The sequence below is a fragment of the Gadus chalcogrammus genome, chromosome 18 (genome assembly GCF_026213295.1).
Source record: "Gadus chalcogrammus isolate NIFS_2021 chromosome 18, NIFS_Gcha_1.0, whole genome shotgun sequence".
Lineage (NCBI taxonomy): Eukaryota > Metazoa > Chordata > Actinopteri > Gadiformes > Gadidae > Gadus > Gadus chalcogrammus.
In genome coordinates this window covers 18,461,410-18,483,140 of record NC_079429.1, presented here as the reverse complement: position 1 = coordinate 18,483,140, position 21,731 = coordinate 18,461,410, and the positions used below count along the sequence as shown (strand labels likewise).

The 21,731-nt window shown below is 46.1% G+C and overlaps 1 protein-coding gene across 4 annotated transcripts; it reads left to right on the top strand.

Annotated features, from left to right (window-relative positions):
* Positions 1 to 57: 57 nt before the first annotated feature.
* On the top strand, positions 58 to 21,646 carry LOC130371313 (progranulin-like). 4 transcript variants are annotated; one of them, XM_056577051.1, is made up of 15 exons: positions 58 to 157; positions 558 to 623; positions 988 to 1,137; positions 1,867 to 1,971; positions 3,770 to 3,902; positions 4,580 to 4,689; positions 5,432 to 5,567; positions 5,906 to 5,997; positions 6,929 to 7,076; positions 10,187 to 10,284; positions 10,524 to 10,682; positions 11,848 to 12,048; positions 12,518 to 12,763; positions 18,607 to 18,864; positions 19,783 to 21,645. In XM_056577051.1, exons 2-15 carry the CDS (start codon positions 600 to 602, stop codon positions 19,921 to 19,923), a joined length of 2,001 nt encoding a protein of 666 aa, XP_056433026.1. In that variant the 5' UTR covers positions 58 to 157; positions 558 to 599; the 3' UTR covers positions 19,924 to 21,645. The 4 variants fall into 4 exon arrangements, with proteins under 4 accessions (XP_056433026.1, XP_056433024.1, XP_056433025.1 ...); XM_056577049.1 differs by having other exon boundaries at positions 64 to 157; positions 4,577 to 4,689; positions 19,783 to 21,646; XM_056577050.1 differs by having other exon boundaries at positions 64 to 157; positions 477 to 623; positions 4,577 to 4,689; positions 19,783 to 21,646.
* Positions 21,647 to 21,731: the final 85 nt, after the last annotated feature.

The window sequence follows — 21,731 nt, the reverse complement described above, 5'->3', positions numbered from 1 at the left end:
TAAAATATACTTTAGGTCCGATGGGGGATGGCGGGCTGTCACGTGATCCCTGGTTTGTATACCTCACTGTTTCCGGTCTCGGAAGGGAAAGCGACTCACAGCCTGCTGCAGTTTGACTGTAACGTCCTGGTTCTGATCCAGCGTACCCAACGACGAGGTGAGCTGTTCCTTCACCACTTGTTCACATGTCACACATTCACATAAGGGCGGCATGCGACTCAGGAGGTAGCGCGGGTTGACTGGTAACCGGAAGGTTGCTGGTTCGATCCCCTGCTCCTCCTAGCTGAGTGTCGAGGTGTCCCTGAGCAAGACGCCGGACCCTCACTGCTCCTGTCCATCTGGCTGTCGCCTCGCATGATATGCATGTATTTTAAAGCGCTTTAAGTTGCCACTGGTTAGAAAAGCACTGTATAAATGCAGTCCTTTCATAATTTACATGTGGCTATTGTCTATTGTGTTTCTGTTCATATCAGAAGGTCTACTCTTCTTCAGCCTTCTTCCAAGGTCCTATTTTCCACAGTCCACTGTTTGAGAAAGCTGTCGTTATCTCCTCCCAGGAAGACGTGGGCTGCACCGGAGGCCTATTGAATTGCCCAATTATGCTGCAACCATCTGGTCCAATGGTAAGATGAACTCTGTGTGTTCATACTTGATTTGCCTCAGATTAAGCCCAGTCTTAACACTTGATATTGTTTCTTCGCAGTAAACAATATCACCGGATATTTCAGTTTCTATAGCTATTTTCAGTTTCTGTAGCTGGAAATAAAAGACTATTAAATACACACACACACACACACACACACACACACACACACACACACACACACACACACACACACACACTCTTACAAGTTGTGTTTGCACTTCCTATCACATTTCCTATCTTTCTCACCGAGATAAGCTGTTCAGTTATTCAATCTTTAATGTAAACTAAATGAAATCAGGTGTGTAAAGTATTGTTCACCACCACCTCCTCCTCTTGTCCAGTCTCTGCAGGGCTCATGGCTGGTGCTCCTCCTGCTGGCAGTCTGCTCAGCGACCTCCTGCCCAGATGGGAGCCGGTGTGAGTGGAACGACTCCTGCTGCACCTCCCCTGACGGAGCAGCCGCCTGCTGTCCTCCACCGCCTCCAGCCCATGTTAGTGACAACACAGGAATAATGAGTAGGAGTACCGGTAGAACAGTAGCACTAGTTCTGATGAGGGTCACGGTGTGGTCCTACTATATTACAGTAGAACAATGATACTAGTTATAATGTGGTTAAGGGTATTTAGTACTATATTACAGTAGAACAATAATGCTAGTTACAATGTGGTTAAGGGTATTTAGTTCTATATTACAGTAGAACAGTAGTGCTAGTTACAATGTCGGTAAGGGTACGTCATTACTATACAAGTTGGGTATGGCAACACAGAATCTTAAAACCATCGCGTGGAGCTCTGTGTCCGCCGCGTGGAGCTCTGTGTCCGCCGCGTGGAGCTCTGTGTCCGCCGCGTGGAGCTCTGTGTCCGCCGCGTGGAGCTCTGTGTCCGCCGCGTGGAGCTCTGTGTCCGCCGCGTGGAGCTCTGTGTCCGCCGCGTGGAGCTCTGTGTCCGCCGCGTGGAGCTCTGTGTCCAAATGATGTCCATGATTTTGACCCATACAGCAGTTTCTACTGCAGCATAGTTTCTACTGACAAAGGCATAAAAATACACTTATTCGTCTTAACCCGTTTAAAGCATGGCAACAAGAACGATCTGTGTGTGTGTGTGTGTGTGTGTGTGTGTGTGTGTGTGTGTGTGTGTGTGTGTGTGTGTGTGTGTGTGTGTGTGTGTGTGTGTGTGTGTGTGTGTGTGTGTGTGTGTGTGTGTGTGTGTGTGTGTGTCAGGCGGTGAAGGCAGTGATGTGTCCCGACAAGGAGTCCGAGTGTCCAGATGAGACGACCTGCTGTCAGCTCCCTGACGATACGTGGGGCTGCTGCCCCATGGTCAAGGTACACTCCCTGGGACTGCATGAGGCCACACGTTGAGCCCCTCACAAATGAGGACAATGGCAGTCATTGGATAATGAATGTGTACTCAATTCCACGACCATAGTAAAGATCAACAACGTGCGTATATCAGACTCTGAAGTCTGACTGGTCCAGTGTGAACGGTACATTAATGTTTATCAGACTCTGGGTCCAGTGTGTACGGTACATTAATGTTTATCAGACTCTGGGTCCAGTGTGAACGGTACATTAATGTTTATCAGACTCTGGGTCCAGTGTGTACGGTACATTAATGTTTATCAGACTCTGGGTCCAGTGTGAACGGTACATTAATGTTTATCAGACTCTGGGTCCAGTGTGTACGGTACATTAATGTTTATCAGACTCTGGGTCCAGTGTGAACGGTACATTAATGTTTATCAGACTCTGGGTCCAGTGTGAACGGTACATTAATGTTTATCAGACTCTGGGTCGAGTGTGAACGGTACATTAACGTTTATCAGACTCTGGGTCCAGTGTGTACGGTACATTAATGTTTATCAGACTCTGGGTCCAGTGTGAACGGTACATTAATGTTTATCAGACTCTGGGTCCAGTGTGAACGGTACATTAATGTTTATCAGACTCTGGGTCCAGTGTGAACGGTACATTAACGTTTATCAGACTCTGGGTCCAGTGTGTACGGTACATTAATGTTTATCAGACTCTGGGTCCAGTGTGAACGGTACATTAATGTTTATCAGACTCTGGGTCCAGTGTGAACGGTACATTAACGTTTATCAGACTCTGGGTCCAGTGTGTACGGTACATTAATGTTTATCAGACTCTGGGTCCAGTGTGTACGGTACATTAATGTTTATCAGACTCTGGGTCCAGTGTGTACGGTACATTAATGTTTATCAGACTCTGGGTCCAGTGTGTACGGTACATTAATGTTTATCAGACTCTGGGTCCAGTGTGAACGGTACATTATTGTGGCCCTTCTTCGTGCGATATGAGAATCGATATACTGGCGCCAAATATTTATATAATATTTTCCTTTTTTAAAAAAACATTTATTTAGCATATCCAGTGTTTCCCAGACATTGACGAGACTATGGCACCCCGCCATAGTCTAATTTCTGCCGCCATAGTTATAAAAAAAAGACAAACTCAACATATCTGTGTTACTTGGTTTGGGTTAAACACAGCAGTCTAATATTTAACAAATAAAAAGATACAGAAAAGTAATTGATATGTCATATTTTGGTTTTCAAAATTCCCCCGATTGATGAATTTAAATTCAATCTATTCAATATTTCTTCCCAGGGGGCAATTCCCCGGACCCTAGAGGATCGCGAGCCCCCCATCATAGTCTCTAAATATCCTGTGGGAAACATTGGCATATTTATTCTTTATTCCTGAAGAGTAAGACAGGAAGTATCGCCCCAAATATCGATATTGTAATTAATAAAATAAGGCGTTCTAAACCGATTTCCCTGCTCCTCGCGGTGGCGCTCAACATATGAATCAAGGAAACTTAAACAGAAGTCCACCCACCAAAGACGAGTTACTGAAAAACGAATTATGTACCATCAATAAAGGCAGAAATCCAGCACTTTACTTTCTCAGTAGTTTTTTTATTCATCGTTGGACATCTATCGTGATGAATCGATATAGGGTTTTCTAACAATACATCCAATATCCAACGTATCTATATATATAGATGTATCACAATATTATCGGTATGGTGGCCCGTGTACCCTGTGGTTCCCACCCTTAGTGTATACGTTACATTAACGTCCGTCTGTCCGCTCCACAGGCGGTGTGCTGTGAAGACAGGCAGCACTGCTGTCCCGAGGGGACCCAGTGTGACCTGAGCCACTCCCGCTGTGTGTCCGCGGGCCTGGGCTCCGTCCCCCTGCTGGAGAAGCTACCTGCTCGCAGGAGAACAGGTGGGACGCCTGCCAGCGCACCACAACACCTCAGCTGTTCTCATGAAACCAAAGCTTTGGCTTAACAAAACCCAAATACACTGATCAGGGATAATATGGGCAATAACGACGCAGTTTATGCAACTATATTCATTAACAATCATAGCATGCTGATTATGCTTAAATTAGGGCTGTCAAGCGATTAAAATATTTAATCACGATTAATCGCATTAATGCCATAGTTAACTCACGATTAATCGTAATTTTTTTTCTATGCTAAATATCCCTTGAATTCTTTGTCCCATTAATTTTTCTCATTTTAATGCTCTTATCAACATGGAGAAGTGCATCGGCTTAAATTGTGCAAATGTTTTTTTATTTATAACAACATTGGCATATACTGATCAAAGGACGGTATAAAAAAAAAAGCCTATAATGCAATTAAACGATGAACATACAAAGATATGCCTTGAACATAGCAGTCAGGCTACTGCTTCTTTGTTTTGAGCCCAAAAAATAAATAAAATTGGTTTGCGTTAATGCCGTTAATAACGCGTTTAACTGACAGCTCTAGCTTAAATACAAAGTACATATAACCACATGGATTCAAGTAATGCCCACGTCTTCAGATCGCACCATTATGAGCGCTACCAGTAGATACCAGTCGGTAACGGTAGAATGCGTGATGTGTCTAGCAGAGGTCGACTCGGCTTCAGGGCCGTGTCCGGGGGGGAAGAGCCGCTGTCCCAAAGGGTACACCTGCTGCCAGCTGTCCACTGGAGGCTACGGCTGCTGTCCCCACCCAGAGGTACCACTGTCAGCCCCCTCACACCATCACCCCCACAAACTGCACCGTCAGCACCACCTCCCCCCCCCATCACCCCCACAAACTGCACCGTCAGCACCACCTCCACCTCCATCACCCCCACAAACAGCACCGTCAGCACCACCTCCCCCCCCCCATCACCCCCACAAACAGCACCGTCAGCACCATCACCCCCTTGACCCCCCGCTAACCTCACCATCCCTTGACCCCCACCAGCATCATATGTATATTTTTTCCATCTCGACAAATTTCCCAATTATTTTATTTTGCAAAAATACTCATTTTTATTTTTGTTATTCTAAGAGAAATGGAAATACATTGAACTTTTGGTCCCTAAACCCGTCAGGTTTAGTGCCTTAAGTAATAATATAGTAGAGCAGCTCCAATGGGCCAACAGAGCTTCAAAATAACCCATTGTGTAAAAGGGTCCAGAAAACAAGATTCAGCCTCTGTGTTTTATCACGATTAAAGAGCTTTCCAACGGCAGCAGAATCAGTGTACTTATCGCACCACCAATATTAAACCGCTAGCTCTTCTACTCCAGACGAGTACAATCCTAAACATGGAAGGCATGTGTAGCATCTGAAACGGTTGGTCTGGTCACACAGCCTCACATGCAGCCCATTACCCAGAGCCATGTGACCTGTACATCTCGGGCCAGACAAACGTTGGGCTGTTCCACTCACCCTGTCTTTGCTGTGTGCGTCATGTGACTTGGGAGCAGGCGGTGTGCTGCAGTGACCAGCTTCACTGTTGCCCTGCCAACACCACATGCGACATGGAGCATGAGAGGTGCCTCTCTGGGGAGGGGGAGGCGCTCCCGCTGGCTACAAAGATCTCAGCCGCACCCAACCACGACGGTGAGTTCATCCCCGTTGCCACGGAAACCTACTGCTAGGTCCTACAGAGGACGCCTCCTTCTGGCTCCTGTGTGGAAGCAGAGCTCATCTCTCCTCCTGGGCCCTTTAATGAGAGAACTGAAATGAGTGGTCCCGTGTCCCAGCCCTTTCTTCCAAGACGTTCTTGATGGGGAAAGATAAGATTTAATAAAGATATGATCAGAGAGTTGGAATCCACCCACATGCAACATCTATGTACAGCTGAATATTAAATGACCTAGGGCTAAAGTAATGAAGGTTACACGATGTATGTGATCAATTAATGTTTATTGTAATGTGCCTTTTCTCCTCTTTGGCAGTGGTTTGTCCTGACAGCCTGACTATTTGTCACGAACAATCAACCTGCTGCCAGTTGGTTAACGGCTCCTACGGCTGCTGCCCAATGCCCAACGTGAGTCACGTGCTACCGTGCTAATGTTCTGATGTGCTAATGTGGCAGTTTGCTGGAATGCTAGTATTCTATACGTTACTTATTTCTTAAGTTAGAAGTCTTGTATTATTGACTACTTTTGCCTTTCTTTGTGAGCTAAACAGCTGAGTCGACTGTCAGCTATCGGACCTACTATCTTTATGAAAGAAGGCAACACTTTTTTTAATTCTCTTCAATAATTGATTGTTTTTATAGTTTGTCAAATGATTGATTGAATTAGTAAGCGGACCTTTAAAAGTCCTCGGAATGACTCGGGACCCCTGCATCTGCAGTCAGGGGTTATGCTGCCGTAACGAATCGCTGAGGCTACAGGCTTCATTAAAACACATTTGGATATAGCCAAATATTAATTTGATTTAAAAAGGCAGGACAATCGACAGGATTAACTAGTATTTCATCCATAACTTGGCCCCCGCCTGTTTATAAACCAGTTTAGTGATGAGCTGTTGATAGAGGAGGAGCGCACCGAGAGTGCGTTGCAGCGTGTTGTCTCCCATGTAGAGAGTTTCTCTGGCCCGTGTATCAGACGGACAGTCTGTGGTTCAGGAGTGGAGTCCCACTGGTCCTGCAGAGCGGACCAGTACGAATGAGGCGGAGAGTCGCCCTTACTGATTGTGTGGTCTCTGCACGTCCAGAGGTCCCAGAAGACCCGCTCAATTTTTATGTTATATTCCTAGATGGATCAAATACAGTTAAATAAAAAAACTTGATGCACATGCGTGAAATGAGACTCGTCTGATGCGATCGGGCATGCTTCATTTCAAGCTCTGATTGTATTTGAAAAGCACTTAAGTAGAATTGTTCAGAAATAATTAATTGATAGACACGAAGACCCGTTTGACCTTATTTGGTTTTGGTATTTCTTCCTCCCTCCCTCCCTTCCTCCCTCCAGGCAATGTGCTGCTCGGACCACCTCCACTGCTGCCCCGACGGGTACACCTGTGACCTGGTCCACAGCACCTGCCTCTCCTCCGACACACACCTGCCTCTCCTCACCTACGCACCTGCAAAGACTTCCTCTGCTGTGGCCGAGGTCAAAGGTCAGTCTCGAACCCGTGAGAGACATCGCTTCTCTCCATCGGGCTGCATTTCCTGTAGGGTTGGGCAATATCCATTTATTTTTTTAACCGTTCAAACCACGCCTCAAACATTGCGGTTTGCAGGTCAACCATGATAAAAAGAGAGCAACTTGTTAAGCAGGCCAAACCAATGTGCCATGAGCTGCTATTCTTTTTTCTGCCACAGGGTGGAAGCAAGCGGCTGCAACTAAATGTTTTCCTCCAGAGAAGGGCCGAAACGCCTGAGGAGGTTGTGTGCCAAGTCATGTGAGACCATTGGCACGATACTATTCTCAGCTTTTAGTCTACCGTTACCATTGTTAGCTAAACAAAAGACAATTTCAAACCCAGGCAAAATAAGAGGAAGCAACAAATTTTGTGTTTCACGCAAGATTTTTCACGTGATATGAGAGATCACAGAACTAGAGAAGAAATTAATTGAAAATCACTTTTACCTTTACAACCAAAGCTATGTCTCAACACTGTTGTTTTCGTCACAAAAATGCTGTTTGATTGCATAAAGCCACCATAATTGGATAAACCAGTGTTAATTTATAGTAACTAAGAGAAGGTTTCAGAGGAAGTGCGTGTGTGCGTGCGTGTGTGTGTGTGTCATCAAATTTATATTTCACCTCTACTAGAACTCTATCTTTGCTCAATTTCATTTTATTAACTTCAAACATTGACCCAGGTATTCATCAGTTGTGGTTCTGCGGCCCTGTAGTGCTGCAGGACTACCAACTGATAATGCACTGACTAGATGGTCATTTAAAACGTGACATTTATTTTAGGCGTAAATTAAATCTTCCACCTATGCTGTGTTCTATCCCTAGATAGAGGGACCCCCTCCCCAGAGGGCTGGTGTCCTTACATTAGAGGGAACACGGTTTCACCCTCCGTTGTCTTTAGGAGAAGGGGAGTACCTTTCACCCCCTCTCTGGATGGCAGTTTCCCCTTACGTCAAGGGAAGAGATATTTACAACCTGCGTTCTCGCCAAGCAGATATCCTTATGTGTGGGTTAGGGTCAGGCAAAAGGTTAAATGGGCTGGATAGCTCTAGCTTATATATATGGGATGGCTAGATAATACAAGGAATAAAAAACAAGCTTATACTGGATTATTAAAACAAACCAACCTGATTACTTTCCATTTTAATCAACGTTGATTATTTCACTTGAACAAAAATCAAATGCTACTATCAACTAATCAAAACCAAAATAAATAGTATTCCAACCAATCACCGACAAGGGGTGGTGTTGTGGGGTTTTGCGCTGCGATCATGATGGTTTTTACTGGATGCATGTAACATGGAAGGGAGGGGCAAACTGGTTCTGGGAATTCAGGAACCATGTCAATCGTTTCTGTCTAAACTGTTTAACTAAAGAGTCATCCGAACTTAGAACAATTAGGCTGGTTTATTTGAGTAATAACCATGTACAATCATACAACAAACATTCAGTAATCCGAGGCCTCAGATGGGAGTTCGCCCTGCACCTCTCTATTAGCTTCGCAAGGAGATGTCCAATGCATTGGCAAAGGCACGGGGTTCTTATACAGTAGCACAGGTCTGAGATGCTGAGAACAGCTCTGCTCCACACATCATGTATGATGGAAAAATCAATCATGTTGTTTCCCCTTCATCATGTAAGCTCTATCTCCCATTCCTTGCATTGTCTAGCCACTCTACTTGTCCCCAGCGTTATCCAACGTTAACCTTTGTGCCAGAGGTATAGCGATCACAAGGGAGCAGAGATCCCCTTATGCATTCTTCTCCTTGATGAGAACACAGGAAACTCTGTCCTATTAAGTAAACAATAAATTATTTTATCATTGACAATGTAATTTGGGGTCTCATAGTGGTGACTTCTCAGTTGGACACTTTGACCCTTGACCATCCCAGGGGTCTCAGAGAAAAGGCATAATCAACAAATGGTAGTTATAGAAACAGAATTACAGATCTCGCTTCAAATACCAACAGAAGAGACGTCACCCAACATCACTGATACAACCTTTAAGATGTAAAGGCATTAGTCGCATGCAAATTCAGAAAAACATGAACCGCTGTAAGAAGCCCCCGGCATTGCCTGCCATCACCCAATATTGTTCAGTATTCAAAGTCCTGTCCCAGCGTGACCCAAACTGCACTATCAACAACTCGGTTCCCCCGATATCTGGTCCCCGACCGCGTGCACATGGCAGTACAAGCACATTTACCCAGATGAAGCAGAGCTCACGTCAGCATATTAGTCAAAATGCCCAAAACGTACCTTTAGTTTCTGATTATGTGACGCGTGATTCTTCTTTCTTATAAAAGAAAAAACTAATTTGCTGGATTCGATCACGCTCTCGGATACTAAAGTATAATGCTCAGAGAACCTACAGTTGGTACTACACCACGAGACGGCCTGAATACACCTGGTTTGTGTAATGATAGTAATCCATTACTATTTAAGGAACATTTTGGCTGTGGGTGGTGAGACTGGTTAGCTGTTTTTACAACGTTTTAGACATTCTCTGACCAGACATACAGCGACCGACTACAACAGTTAGATTAACCACTAACTACCGACATTTGAGTTGTCTACAATTTAATCACAAATACATATTCTTCACATCACATATTCTACTGCAACTCTTGCGTACTCACAGTTCTGTCTAGTAATGTTCTTTTGAATGTGAATTAATACATTTATTTACTTTACAAGTAATTCTGGGATTTTCCTTCATAGCCTTCATACCGTTTTTGACCGTTTGGAGGTTAAATAGGAATTCAAATTGCATTCCTAATGGTCTTTAAAAGTCTTAAATTTACCCTGTACTGTATAAATCATCCAGTTTCTAGAACATGCAATATGTGCTGCAGCAGAAGCAAAGCACCTATACTTGCTGAACTTGGATGTCATTCAAAACCTTCTACCCATCACTTCTGCGTGCTGTCTCCTCCGAAGCCAAGTTTACAGCAAAGCATGTCATCATATTTAACAATCTGACAAATATGCAAGCTTGTGGAATGTCCCAGGCATTGCTTGATTTCTGCATGACTTGAGGCAGTGGTAAACCCTGGAGGGCCTGATGGATGTTGTTGTCTCCAGGACTCCTTGTCCCTTGCAACGAGACGGTGGCCTGTGCTGACGAAACCACCTGCTGCCAGACCACCGCCGGGGAGTGGGCCTGCTGCCCCATGCCTGAGGTACACCACACCTGGGGGAGGTACACCACACCTGGGGGAGGTACACCACACCTGGGGGAGGTACACCACTCCTTGGGGGAGGTACACCACTCCTTGGGGGAGGTACACCACTCCTTGGGGGAGGTACAATTTACACACGTATTATTCCCTTTCCTGCTTAGGATTGGAGTTCTTCTACAAAATGTTGATAATGAGGGCCCTGGTTTTGGTGTGTGAACCCTCCTCCTCCTGCCCTGTAGGCGGTGTGCTGTAAGGACCACCGACACTGCTGTCCCCACGCCACTGTTTGTAACCTGGCCCAGTCCCGGTGTGACCCCGCCCGGGGCCACGCCCCCTCTGTGCCCTGGCTGACCAAACTGCCCGCCCTCAGCTTCTCCGCTGCCGAGGAGGTCGCCACGGTAACGAGCAGCGATGAGAAATGCGACTATAAACTATACTAATATACTGTACTACTTTTGCTACTGCTACCGCCTACCGCCGGTCACTATACTAATATACAGTATTGCGGAGTAACGGAATACATGTACCGGCGTTACGTATTCAGGATACAAATTATAGCTCACTGTATTCCGTTACAGTTACAATTTAAATAGTTGGTATTTAGAATACAGTTACATTGTTGAAATCAATGGATTACATGACGATACTTCTGTTTCAGCAGTTTACTCGTGCTTTCACACCTACAGCATTTAGTGCGCACTAAATGAGTTTGGTCCCCTTTGTTCGGTACATTTGCGTTGGTGTGAATGCAACCACCTCACTTCGGATCAGCCGGCCGAGACCTCCCTGAGCAGCTGGTCTCGGTTCGCTTCCAAACAAACCCTGGTACGGTTCGCTTGTGATGTGAAAGCGAACACACCTCGGTCCGATCCACTTCTACAAAGCATATGCCTCTTTGGACGTAACAGGCACCCGCTCAGCCGCGCGCATTATGGGAATTATTGTTTGAGCGTTAACTCCAAAACTAGCAGCAAATTGTCGGACTGTCTGGGAATTTGGACAGACACCCACTTAAAACGTAATCTGAGAATACTCAGATTGAGTGATATAACGGAATACGTTACATATTAAATTTTTGGGCATGTATTCTGTAACTGGATACATTTTAAAAGTAACCTTCCCAACACTGCTAATATACTACTGCTGCCCCTACCACAGGTCAGAACCTGATCCCTTTACACTACACCTATACCCATATACTTATATTCTGGAAAATCAGAGCAGTCCGCGATGCCCGGGATAGCAACTTGCCCCTAGCTCAAAGTTCAAACTATTTCAAGCTACAGGTTGACCTCTGGAAGCACTTCTCCTCAGATCACTGCACTGATTGACATTCCCAAACCAACGTAATCCAAATGACAACAGCTTTCTTCATTTGTAAACCGAAGTATGTTTCTATGAGTTTAAACTCAATGGGTTAAAGCCCACACCCTGGACCCCACCGGGTCCCCTTCCATCCAGACCTCGGCCGCTGGCCATCAGGAGCTTGTGGAGTGTGATCTTAGTCCTCGAGGCGTGGAGCGCTTCGCCTCCCTTCCTCACTTCACTCCCTTGTTCCCCCAGACCCGCGACGGCCCAGGCGCCAGCAGCCTTCCCTGGGTGCGGAAGACCCCCGCCCTGCCCCGGGCGGACCCCGAGGAGCCCTCCCGGGACGGCCTGAGCCCTGCCAGGGTGGAGTGTGACGCCCGCACCACCTGCCCCCGGGACACCACCTGCTGCTTCATGAAGAGCAGCGGCCTGTGGGGCTGCTGCCCCCTACCCAAGGTCAGAGACTGGGAGGGCCTGGAGAACACGGGAGGGTTAACATGGGGCCCTCACCCCTCGGCCCCCAGCCGTCAGCAGAGGGTCTTCAGGACCTGGGTCGGTCAGAGGGGTTATTGGTGGGCTGAGTTGCAACCATTTTCCAAAACTAGATCCAGATGGAGCCACTGTGGGAGGACAGGACAGTCTAGTTAGGGGCGGCAGTAGCTCAGGAAGTAGTGCGGGTTGACTGGTAATCGGAAGGTTCCTGGTTCGATCCCAGGCTCCTCCTAGCTGAGTGTCACCTCGCCCTCAATGCTTCTGGCGAGCTGGCTGTCGCCCTGTGTGGTTGACTCCTCCGTCGGTGTGTGAATGAATTGTTGTAAGTCACTTGGGATAAAATCTCAAAATCCCCATAATGTAAAATTGTAAATGGTTCTCTCCTCCATCTGCTGCTGAATGACTGCGTACCCCCCCCCCCCCCCCCCCCCAGGCGGTGTGCTGTGCTGACGGAGAACACTGCTGCCCCATCGGCTACACCTGCGACGCCCGCACAGCCTCCTGCGCCAAGCCCCGCGCCGCCGCGGGGCTCCAGCGCCTGCCCTGGTTCTCCAAGGAGAGGGCCGTGCAGCGGGGCATGCTGGGGGATGTGAAGTGTGACAACGCCAGCAGCTGTGCGTCGGGCACCACCTGCTGTAAGCTGGACACGGGGGAGTGGGGCTGCTGCCCGCTGGTGAAGGTGAGCCCCCCCACACTGGGGTTGGTCTCGTAGGGTGCACTCACACTAGGCCATCTGGCCGTGGCCGTTGGCCGTTTTCACACCTAACCGTGCTCAAATGGCCCCATTGTTCTCTGGCCTGCACTCACACTAGGCCATCTGGCCGTTGGCCGTCGGCCGTCGCAACTGTGGCCTGGCCACGGTAGGCTCTTGTACATACGTCATCACGTCGTAACACGTCATCACCAAGCGTCCGCAGCATGGACCATAATAAAGTCTGCCGCCAGTCAGAGTTTTAACAACAATGGACAACAACACAGAGAACACAGTTCGCACTTTGCTGAGTCTGTTGCTTATCGTCTGCCCAAATGGCTAACAGACACTCGACTTCTCTATGGGACCAACGATAACCAACAGTTGAACCGCTTGACGCCATGTTTACCGTTTAATGGGAGAAGGCTCGTCGCCTTTATTATGTCCATGGTCGTCGCATGGACTATACGTCATCCAGCTCAGGTTGCGTAGCCGTGCGTGTGCGAGTGTCAGCTCATTAGCATCTGTACCGTGGCGGCCCGTACCGTAGCAGCACACCTCTCCCAAGTGGCCAAGTTGGCCTGGCCTGGCCAGACTGGCCACACTCACACTGGCAGATTTGAGCACGGTGTGAAAACGGCCACGGCCAGATGGCCTAGTGTGAGTGCACCCTTAAAGTACCTTAAAGATCCCATATCATGCTTTTTTAGGGTTAATAATTGCATTTTAATACTAGAATAGGGTTTGTATTTGAGAAATACTCCTTATTATTCTCACACTGTTCATCTCGGCAAAAGCAATTTCAGCGTCTTTCAGAAACGTTCTGTTTTGTATCATTTCACTTCAAGGCCTCCTGTTTCACGTACTTATTGAGGGTGGGCACGAATACTCCCCGTGGCTCAGACTTGGGGCCTCTACGAATAGCCAAATCTCCTAACCTTTATGCCTCCTTAACTTAACCATTGTGGAAAACCTCTTCGGGTCAAGTAGTGATGAAAAGGTGCTTCCTTTCGAACATAGGAAAAGACAGCGCTGTTTAAAATGAATCCGACTCCACTTTTCCTACCCGACGTCATTGCGCGACGGGGAATAAGTCTGACCTCTAGCGTCTCCACGGTGGAACTACCGTTTATCGAAGTTGGTCTACAACTAGCGCTCTTTTGATCAAGGGCGTAACCACGCATTCTTTGAGGGGGTCGTGTCCCCCCCAATGTTGAGAAAATACTAACCTGTCCCCCCCAATATACAGCAGGATAAAATGTAAAATATATGTTCACTTTTTATGAACCCTGTCAATGGATCGGTCTCTTGTTATGCAGTGATGTTGCTAGGTACGCGTCCTGCGTCCCTGACGCATTAAAATCTGAAAGGACGCACTAAACTCACTATCCATGCGTCCCGGGGACGTATCTCATTTTCCCCATGAAAAACGATACATTGTGAACATTAAACAACTCGTGTTTAATCACAGTAACTGGCCAAAGAAACCTTCTTGTGAGCAGATCGGACAAGCGCTGTTTCAACCCTCTGCGCATCTACTCGGCGCAGACGTGATCCCCTGTACAAGGTATCGCGACATGCTAATTTAGCCGCTACCAAAACAACTAGCTCGTCACCGCTGATTTCATTTCAACAATTAAAAATACGAACTTCATAGTAAATAAACCCACGTTTCCACTGCTCGATGCTGTGCTCATTCGTGTCGAATGAGCAAATCAAACAGGATTTTTTTGCAATCCTTCTGATTGAATATATGTACATTTATGACAAAATCGTGAGGACTAGGCTTGTGACACACACACACACAAACAAATGTGGCGCTCGCGCGGTAATAGCTCATTGGCGCCACCTAGTGATCATTATGTGCAAATGCACAGCCTCTCATTAAAATGACTTAGGGGTCATTTGACCCCTCTTGCGGCGCTAGGAGTAAGTAAAAATGGCCCGGCGTTTCTAGTGTTAAACATGAACGGTTGAGTACTCCAGCTCTAACCATATCATACACCCATCAAGGAGTTTAACACTATTAATTTAATTTAAGAAATAGAATAATAATAAAAAAGAAACACATTTTTTTAACTGGGGAGTCGGGACCCATTGAATTTCTCAGGGACACACCCAACTCGCCACCTGTGGGTCCCGGGGACTCACTACATTGAAAACCTATCAACATCACTGGTTATGTCTTATTTATTTTCAATTTATTTCTGTTTGTTGAGTGTGTGAATCCCCCCTCCTAATTGTACACTTGTGCAATTTAGTTTGAAACCACCTCGCGACTTTCTGCGTTGTCATGGTTACCCCACACTCTTTCTTCAGTGAGAGCCAAGAAAGTAAAGTTGAGTAATGGAGGATTTGAGGTTACCTAAAAAGCAGAAGAAACTGGACCAACAGCCAAGCATACGCAGTTTTTTTCAGACAGTAAGTAACTTGACAGGCATGCTGAAAGCAGTGGCCAGACAGGGACATGCTCTGGACATGCAGGTGATAAGGTGAGAATTTTGAATATGAGACTAGACAGCCTTACAACATTGTTTATAACCTGGGCCTACATGTCAGCAATACATAAAAGTAGCCTACTTCTAATACAAGCAGAATATATAGACCAAAATGATCACGAAGGTCAGCCACTGTTCTTCTGATAACATAATGACATGTGGTCATGGGTATGTGGTATTTTTCCATTGGAAGCAATCCTTTTTGCTACAGTACTACTGGAAGAGCATAATTGTAATTGGTAGGTGTGTTTAAGGTCAGTAAGCAGCTAACCAAAACAAAGTGTGTGTGTATGTGTGTGTGTGTGTGTGGGGGGGGGGGGGGGCGGGGCAGACATTACATTATTACATTACATTACATACACTATTCCTTTAGATGTGAATTCAAATGGTCAATGTAGTCCTCGAAACTATGTTCTAAATGTCCACATTTTCATATATAAATATAGAATTGTAGGCAATGCACTTAACAAATAATAATAAAAAATTGGACCCCCCCCAATGTCTAAACCAGGGGTGTCAAACTCATTTTAGCCTAGGGGCCACATGGAGGAAAATCTATTCCCAAGTGGGCCGGACCGGTAAAAATATGGCATAATTTTGTAAAATTAAACATGCTGTGAGCACACCAAACACAGGTTTCCCATTTACTTCCGTGAATAAAAAGTACGATGACCATTTTTCTTGTAAAACTCTGCACTGTGTCCACTTTTCGTCTTTTTGACAGAGACATTTTGGGGCAATGAGAGTGCCAAAGCGCATAATGTTGGAAGTATAAAGGTACGGCCACACCAACCGCGTTGCTCGCGGTAGGGGCGTTGAAAATCGGCATTTTTGCATAGGGAACCATTGGTCTAGGCACGGTACACGCGTTGAAGCGTTGCGTTGGGGGCTTTAGGCGCGGAAGTTGCACGTAATTACGCACGTAAACGCAGCCTGGCGGACTATTTCTCTGCTGATCAACACTACGAATGCTGGAAACACACCAGACACACCATGTGAAGTTATTTAACCCGATTAGTGTTATTTATATCAGAGATTATTTAATCTAACCCGATCTAAACTCTATCATGCACCCAAACGCGGCGTTTGGGTTTCCTACCTCGGACTCCAGCGCAGCCACGGCCGACATCTTTCTTTATTCTGGGTGGAAATAGTTATAGTTACGCCATTAAATGCGTTTATGGAAACATTTTTAGCGAGAAATGTGCATTTTAATTTCATAATTTTTGCTCAGTGAATGTGAAGGATGTTTGGTTTGATAGTTATGACGAAGAGGGAACGCTCCGTTCACTTGCATGGACATGGACTCATCTAGCTGCGGTGGCGCGGTGACGCGGTGGAAGCGTTGAACCACCACACACCGATCAAGCGTCAGGTTAGGCGCGGTACTCGCGGTATCCACTGCGAGCAACGCGGTTGGTGTGGCCGTAGCATAAGGCAGAGCGACAAGGTAGCTCCGGGCTAGCTGCACTACCTGTTTATACTTGCTCCCTGCTCAGCCCCGGTATAAAGTTTGCTTGCTTAACATAATTGCTATTGCGATTTCTAGTGGACACATTAAGAACAGCAGTTTCTTTCATTGAAAAATAGCAGATCATTTTACGTTACATTCCAAAGCGACTTCCAGTTACACACAATTGTCCAGTAGTTCAATGTACAACAAATTAGTCAGTGCCAGTCAATGCAATTCATGTAATGCTAGGAAGGATTTTTATAAAAAAAAAAAAATTTTTTTTTTTTTTTTTTTTTTTTTTACAATACTGTACTTCACAAAATCATCTCGCGGGCCGGATTAAACCCGTTCGCGGGCCTGATCCGGCCCGTGGGCCGTACGTTTGACACCCCTGGTCTAAACCATGGTTACGCCCTTGCTTTTGATCCATGCGTTCTTGTCGTATTGACTTCAATCAGGTTGTCGCCAAGAGTGAGAATCACTTTGGTCGGACTTGGCCAACGAAAATATCAATTATTATTAATTTATTATTTAATTTATTATTAATTTCATTATCAATTGTATTTTCTTCTCTTCTATTCTTCTGCTTTATCGCGTCTCTCGTGCGTCTTTGCGTAAAGTCAGTAATCTTCGTCGGTGGCATGTTGCTTTAAATTTTGCCGCCATAAAGGATTATGGGATACCATTTATCTCCTTTCCTTTCGCAAAGGTTGCTCAGGAGTAACCTATGCTAAAGGACGGTTAAAGGAAGCGTCGATGCTTCTTTCCTAAGCATTTTTAGAATTCTAAACACCTTTCCTTCAAGCAGTTCCGGGTCATCTCCATGGGAAAGAAAATTTCCTATGCAAAAAATGGAATTCGTAAAGGCCCTTTGATTTTTTTCTAGATTAGCAGACATAAGACATGTATAACTTGGACGGACGCGCTAGCAGTGCTTCAATTTGCTTTTTCATCACCCCCCAGCCCATCAAACCATGCCATCAGGTGTTCTTGTCAACTCTCTGATCTTGTTTTTTAGTTTTGAGAATATATAGCTCATCTAGACATGTGACTGACTGATGCATCTAAAGATGCATCTTACATTTGGACGATGTATTCTTCAAGGCACATAGTAGGCCTGTCAATTACGGTATGAACTTAGGCTTGCCAAGTTTTGATATTGTACTCCAGACAGAATGGCTCTAGTGTAGTGACAGTATTTAGTAGGATTCATTTTATTTTGTCCAATCTGCATAGATGTCCAATTGCGTACGGGAATGTGTGACACACAGAACCCCAACGGAGGAGTACTGCAGACGAGGGCAAAACGAGCACGGCTCAGTCCGGGTCACGCCCACTTTTGGCGGTGGAAACGCAATCCGTACCGCACCTTTGCGAACCGTACCGCACCCTGCAGTTGAAACGCGCCATTAGAGACTTTTGGCCATCTCCAGCGACTGACCGGTGGCAAATCTGGTGACCTTTTCGTGCGTCTGGCGACTTTTTTCGTGTTATTCCTCGTCTCTGAACAGCACACAGGTCTCTCCCTCCTCTCCAGCCCCGCCCCTTCCCAATCCCAATCCCTTGCGTCTGCTGATTTCATGTTTCCCACCTTTTTTCTTCTTCGCCCGGATATCCCTCGAACGCCAATGAGGCTTGGTGGCGTCACGAATGACGTCATCACGCAAACCAGCGAGTTCTTGCTGGTTTGAACCAATAGCGAAGAACCAATAGTGAAAATAAAAAATGGCAACACTGATCAGACAATGTGTAAACAAGACCATGACATCTCATCACACTTCATCTAGCTTCTAGCCGAAGGCCTGCACTGGTCTCCAATGTACCCCCACCAGTGTGTGATCCAGTACATGTCTACTTACGCTCCTCATTTCCCCTTCAAGGCCGTATGCTGCGACGACCACGAGCACTGCTGCCCGCAGGGCTACACCTGCAACATGCACAGTGGGACCTGCGAGAAGCAGCTGCGCCACCGAACCCCCCGCAGCCGCCCTCAGAGCAAGGTGGTACGGTCCATGCTGAGGCCGTCCGCTGTGGAGGAGGATGTTCCATGTGACGATGTGGGGGAGTTCCGCTGCTCCAAGCAGGAGACCTGCTGCCGCGCGTCGCCCACAGTGTGGGCGTGCTGCCCCTCGGCCCAGGTAGCGCCTCGCTGCTGTTAGCCTCAGTGGACTGACGTTAGCATCTGTTAGCTTGTATTGGCATCTGTTTGCTTCCAATTGCTTTTCCTTAGTGATGTTTGATGTCGTTATCATCTGTTAGCCTCTCTTAGTGTCTGTTGACATGTTAGCATCATTAAGCATTCTACATGATCGCTTCTTGTTGGTTATCCTGGATTTTCCTAGCATCTGTCAGAGCTTCTAATAGTCCCAGCTAACTTCTCTTGGCAGCTGTCAACTTCTCTTAATGTCTGTTGGTATCTGTTGGAACCGCGCTTAAAATAAGCACTTGATAAGTTTAGTTTGCGGAAAAGGGTCTATTCAAATGTTTATCTCAAGGGTTGGATGAAGAGAAAGAGAGTAAATATTTTTTAGATCCCTATTTCATCAGTCCTAAATGTAATTGTTCCCCACAAAAATATTCCTTCATTGATTTTTAAATGGATGGTATGTAGCTCTTATATGCAAGGATCTATGATTATGATCTAATGTGGCATGCCCCTATAAAACACAAAATCCTTCCACAAAACCTATAGAGAGTAAATCGTTCACTACAGCCATGTTATGTATCGGGGACACGAGTAGGTTACTCAATTTCAACTTTGAAATCAAAGTAATTGGTTTTTTGGCTCTGCTCTGGAAATTATTTATTTTTAAATTTTTTTATTTAAACTTAATTTATCTAGATGTCCCATTGAGACCTTTAAGCCTCTTTTTCAAGGGAGCCCTGCCTGAAATAATTATCAAAACCGTGGAAGACGTGTCGGTAAAATCATATTTACTTGACTGTGACATTTTGGTGTTGTTTATGTAAGTCAGTGTTTACAGGATGTGATGTCACGGTGCTTCCAGGATGTGATGTCACGCTGCTTACAGGATGTGATGTCACTGTGTTCTCAGGCTGTGTGCTGCGCTGACTCCCTGCACTGCTGCCCTGCTGGCTCCTCCTGTGACCAGGGGGCCGGAGGCTGTGCCCCCCGGGGCCAGCCCAATAGGCCCGCCCAACGCTGGGACGCAGACCCCGTCCCCCTGGGACTCTAAGCCCTTCAGGACCTGACCGCGGGGGGGGGCACATCACAGGTCTCATTGTCCGGAGAGGCTGGAAGACCGGCTCTTCAACTGCTGTAAAGAATGATTCACTTCAATGCAATCGAGTCCATGTTCTGTTCCAACCATTATTCGACCCCCTGCTGGAGTTTGCTGGGTTCCTGCGTGACACTCATTATTTCATCAGGTCTAATAGAACACGTTTTGTAAGGACAGTGTCCGCCACTTTACAAAAACCAGATAGCTAATCTTTTTTAGTTTTTCTGAGAATCCTGCATAAATATTAAGAAGGCCCTGCCCGGAATAATGACCCTTAATCCAGAGGAATATGAATGTACGTGGGTATATGCTACCTCTTTTAGTGTGACAGCGAGTGATGCTGGTTTAAAATCATAAAATCTCACATCGCTTTGACTTTTGGTTAAATTGTCATGATTCCAATGTTAAAGTGTCTTCTCCAGGATCACTAAATCTAAAGACTGGGGATGACTTGAAGCTCCCTCCTCCTTTTGAGCCCAGAGTTGGGTTTTCAAGTCCATGCAAGTCCATTTTGGTTACAAGAATGTAAAGAAACCCAATCTTCTATCTGGATTTGACTCCTTGTCCCCCCCCAGACTGAGCTCCCCTCTGGCTCTGAGTACCGGAGCTCATGACCCTGAGGCCCAGTGAGGCCTCAGGGTCAGGTCTGGTAGCGGTTCTGGAGAGAGAGAGAGAGAGTGTGTGTGTGTGTGTGTGTGTGTGTGTGTGTGTGTGTGTGTGTGTGTGTGTGTGTGTGTGTGTGTGTGTGTGTGTGCGTGTGTGTGTGTGTGTGTGTGTGTGTGTGTGTGTGTGTGTGGGGGGGGGGGGTTCTGCAGCAGACACAGATTCAACCCTTGGCTCATCTTTTAGACTTTCCGGAGTTTGGTCTTTCATTGATTACCTTTTTTTAATATCAAGAGTGAATTGAATTTGCCTATAAAATGTTTTTGGTGTGTTGTGGGTCTTCGATGTAAAGGAGAAAGTGTTAGTTATGGGAGTTATGGGGTAATGAAGAAATTGATCGGAGACTAACCGGTCACATGATATCCGTCACACTGTTGATTCTTGATTTAAATCTACATTCTTTGAAGACTTTGTAAAAGGTTGTTGCATTAATAAAGTTATGCAATGCCTATAGCCTCAAATGTCATCCATTCGTTAAAGGTTGCGTCCTTGAATGATGTTGACTAAGATGGTGTTTTCTTTGACCTTTTCCTAACGCCACGCGTTCACAAAAACCTCTGTGGTCAGATGGTCGTCATGACGACTGGCGGTGAATGCACACTGGTAGACGAGGTGTTCGCGGGGGATAGGTTCACTGCTTAAGAGTGAGCCCTATTACAGAGTTGATGGGTCCAGTCACAGTGACCTCAGATCACTTGATATGTAAAATACAAAGTATATAAAACATTTCTGTTGAATATGCATGGTGGTTGTAGTCCCATAGAGGGTGGGATGTAATGCAACAATTAAATGAGTGATATGATGGGATGATTTATTTTGGTTATATGCGGTCTGACCTGGCAGCATGCAGCTGCTGTGACCATGGATCAGAACAGGTCGGAGCCCCGTACGGCATTCAGAGCATCGTCAAGACGCGTGGCCTGTCCTGAAGGGGAACGTGGGCCCTTTTACCTACCCCACCGCCCCAAAATACAAGCAAACGTACCTCGAATGGGGGATGGTGGCAAAATGCTCCGTGATCCACGACCGGAACTTTAACTGCTGCTCTTTCGTCATTTGCTTTAAAGGTGACATCATACCACCAGGAGTGAGTGTGATTA

Bases quoted from the DNA above. Each gene is read 5' to 3' on its own strand.
- LOC130371313 (XM_056577049.1), top strand. From the start codon at position 600: ATGCTGCAACCATCTGGTCCAATG. The intron at 1,972-3,769 runs GTACACTCCCTG...TCCGCTCCACAG, and splicing joins GCTGCTGCCCCATGGTCAAG to GCGGTGTGCTGTGAAGACAG. The intron at 10,285-10,523 runs GTACACCACACC...CCTGCCCTGTAG, and splicing joins CCTGCTGCCCCATGCCTGAG to GCGGTGTGCTGTAAGGACCA.